This window comes from Octodon degus, unplaced genomic scaffold, assembly GCF_000260255.1.
Source record: "Octodon degus isolate 3935 unplaced genomic scaffold, OctDeg1.0 scaffold00067, whole genome shotgun sequence".
Taxonomy (NCBI): Eukaryota; Metazoa; Chordata; class Mammalia; order Rodentia; family Octodontidae; genus Octodon; species Octodon degus.
In genome coordinates, this window is record NW_004524643.1 from 5,198,373 (window position 1) to 5,201,296 (window position 2,924).

General features: G+C 46.3%; 1 protein-coding gene across 8 annotated transcripts in view; it reads left to right on the top strand.

Moving 5' to 3' along the window:
* The window catches only part of Mical2 (microtubule associated monooxygenase, calponin and LIM domain containing 2), a 231,139-nt gene that overhangs the window by 191,679 nt on the left and 36,536 nt on the right, over positions 1-2,924 (top strand). For all 8 annotated transcript variants that reach the window (XM_023719407.1, XM_023719410.1, XM_023719408.1 and 5 more), the window contains one exon: positions 2,625-2,740. In XM_023719407.1, coding sequence (XP_023575175.1) covers positions 2,625-2,740 — 116 coding nt within the window. The remainder of the gene's footprint in view (positions 1-2,624; positions 2,741-2,924) is intronic.

Below are 2,924 nucleotides of genomic sequence, written 5' to 3' on the forward strand. Positions count from 1 at the left end.
AATTTTTTCTTTTTCTTTTGTTTGAAAACAGGGTCTCACTAAATCACTAAATTGCCCCAGGCTGAACTCAAATTTTTAGTGCTCCTGTGTCGTCCTCCCAGAGTGCTGGGATTACAGATGTTCACCTCCATGCCTGGTTGAACACTTGTTTGTATGTTTTAAGGTATATCTGTAATAACCTTGAAGGGTAATTTATTCCTCTCAATAAAACATGACTCTCCTGTGTTCTCTAATGCCTCCCGTGTCTGCTCTACCTTGGCTAGGTAGGATTAAACATCTCCCAGTGCTGTAGAGACATTTGACATTGTTTAGCCGCCACTTACCTGCCCAACCTCAGGGAAGTTCTCTATGCATCTTCAGGGTTCTATTAAGCAATAGATGCGAAAGGACCTCTGGGATTATTTCTGAAGTTCTTCCCTTCATAGCTCCTCTCTCTCAGGCTGTGCCCCACATGTTCTGCGGGCCTTTGCTTGCCTACATCCATCTTGTCAATTCAGTGAGCCTGCTATTCTTTGTTTAGGTTCCTCCTAGCGTGTGTGATCTGGAGAGGGCCCCCAGGCAGAAAGCCACTGTCCCTGTAGGGATTTCCTCACCGCCTTCTGCATTATCTTTTGTTAGATGTCTAGAAAAAGATGCCTCTCCTATTTTTTCCTGATTTCTCCTGCTTTTTGGCAGGAGATCAATCCCTGAGTTAGTCGCTCTCACACAGCCATCATAGAACTATCAGCAAGATTCTTAAAACGTTGTAAATCAAAAGCGAACTCCAGAATCGTTAGTTCTGTGATAGAAGAGATAAAGGGGGAAAGACTCAGAGGCAACTGGAACTTTCTTCTTGCCATCAGCTTAAGAAATACGTTACCTTTGGATGTATTGTCTTCTCAATTTCAAAACAAGCCTCGATGGAAATATGTATGTTTTGAAAGTTAAAAATAAAGTTATAACTTTCAGTCCCTTCTTTTTCCATAATTGAAGGTTTATTAGGCAGGTTTGTTAATATTGGGCTTGGTGGCCATGATGGTGGCTATGGTGACAGCAACATTCAGTTCAGCACCTCCAGGGGTACCTGCAGGGGTGCCAGTGGATTTGCCTTCATCTCCCACAGCAGTGCTCCAAGTTAAAAATCATGATCAGGAGAAGGTCGAAGTCAGCTCCTCATGCACTAAGAAACTCAGTGGCTGAGGCATCCGTGGTTTTGTAGTGGCTGGGATTGCTCAGCCCTAAACAGCGCCTGCTTCCCATTGTTATGTCTCGCTTTCTGATTCTATCTTTACCTGAGCCCTCCCATCTGGCAAATTAAAGTGGAAAACACTGCACCCCCTCCGCAGAGAGGCTGTGTTACAAGATACATGTTTTGCATTATTTTGGTTTGAATAACAGCATATGTAAATGTGCTCCTGGAGGTTAAATTTACCCTTATTTTGTAAATCTTGGCCTCTCCCACTGGGGGAAATAGTTGAAAATTATGGGGAAGGGAAAGCAAGCTGGAGGGAATGTGAGCTGACTTGGGATTGCTTCTCCTCCTTCCCCACCCTGTGTACACTTCCATTCAGACACGCGGCCACCTCAGCATGGTGATAAGGAGGATATCTCTTATCACGGAGTCCTCGCCCTTTCCCACAGTGTCCAGGGTGGGTTTTCGGTTTTAATCCCCGGCTCCGCATCAGGTGGACGCCTGGAGGCAGGTGTTCTTGCTGAGAGAAATGAAAGCCTCCCGGTGGCACCTGGAAGCCCTCCTAGCACCTGGTCCCCAGCCAGATCAAAGAGCTGCTGGTTAACAGGGCACGTCGCTGCCCCCAGCCGTCTCGCTCTCAGTCAGGGATTGGCACAGCCTGGCGCTCGCTGGGCTCTCGCTGTCTCCCTCAGGCCCAGCATTGTTGAGCCGTCCCTATCTTAAACTGGCTTTCCTGGCACTTGACTCATCACTTCGATGATGTGATAATATCTTGCAAGTTGGGAAAATAAAAGTGGCATTTGTTTAGCCATAATTAATGAAATATTTATGTTGCATGAGACTATGTGATAAAACCTTAGGCTTAGAGTCCTTTTGCTTCTGATTACATTTGGGATTTTTTTTTTTCTATGACCAGACATTCTGACGCCAGCTCTTTTACACTGAGCAGATGTCATGTAGTAAAAATGGGTGCCAGATGCTGTGAGCCACAGAAGGGCGATTTAAGAGCTGGCGCTGACTTTTTTTTTTTCTTTTCTGTCTTTCTTTTTTTTTTTTTGCATTCAATTATCCTGCAGAACAAACCTTCCACAAGCATTTAGGTAACTCGGCTAACTTCAGACATGCATTTTAATAATAGATTTCATCTCTGAATGCATGGTAAACACACCCCACACCGTATAAATGGTGTTTAAGGAATTAATTGATTTCTGCTTTTTTTTTTTTTTTTTTAATGTGAGAAAAGAGCGGCAAGGCTCTTGGCAGTAGTCCAGAAGTGTAATTAACGTGGAGGGCCAAGTTTGGAGCTGCCCTTAGGTATAGCCTCCCCCAGCCCCTGGCAGGTGCAGGGAGGAAGGGAGTGCCATGAGTGGTGAGGGGCAGGGGACAGTTTTGAGCAAGGATGAAGCCAGAAAAACAGCCAGCAGCTCAGTGATCTCTGCTCTTCCCATTTCAGGCCCCAAGCACGACCGTGTCAGGGTGCAGGTGACAGAGGCTACCTCGTCTCTCTCTTCTACCACCTCCTCCTCTGCAGATGAAGAATTTGATCCCCGGCTTTCTCCAGGGTCACAGGTAATGGCACTTGGAAAACCCCATAGGGCACTGGCACATGGGAGCCATCTCCCATCCCGACATCAGACCCCACGTGGGCTCCAGCTGCAGGGATCTCGCCAGGAGGGTCTTGCTTTATTGCACCTGACAGGAGCCCTTCTTTTTACCTAGAGCTCCTCAAGACTTGTCTCCTTCAAAACATTTT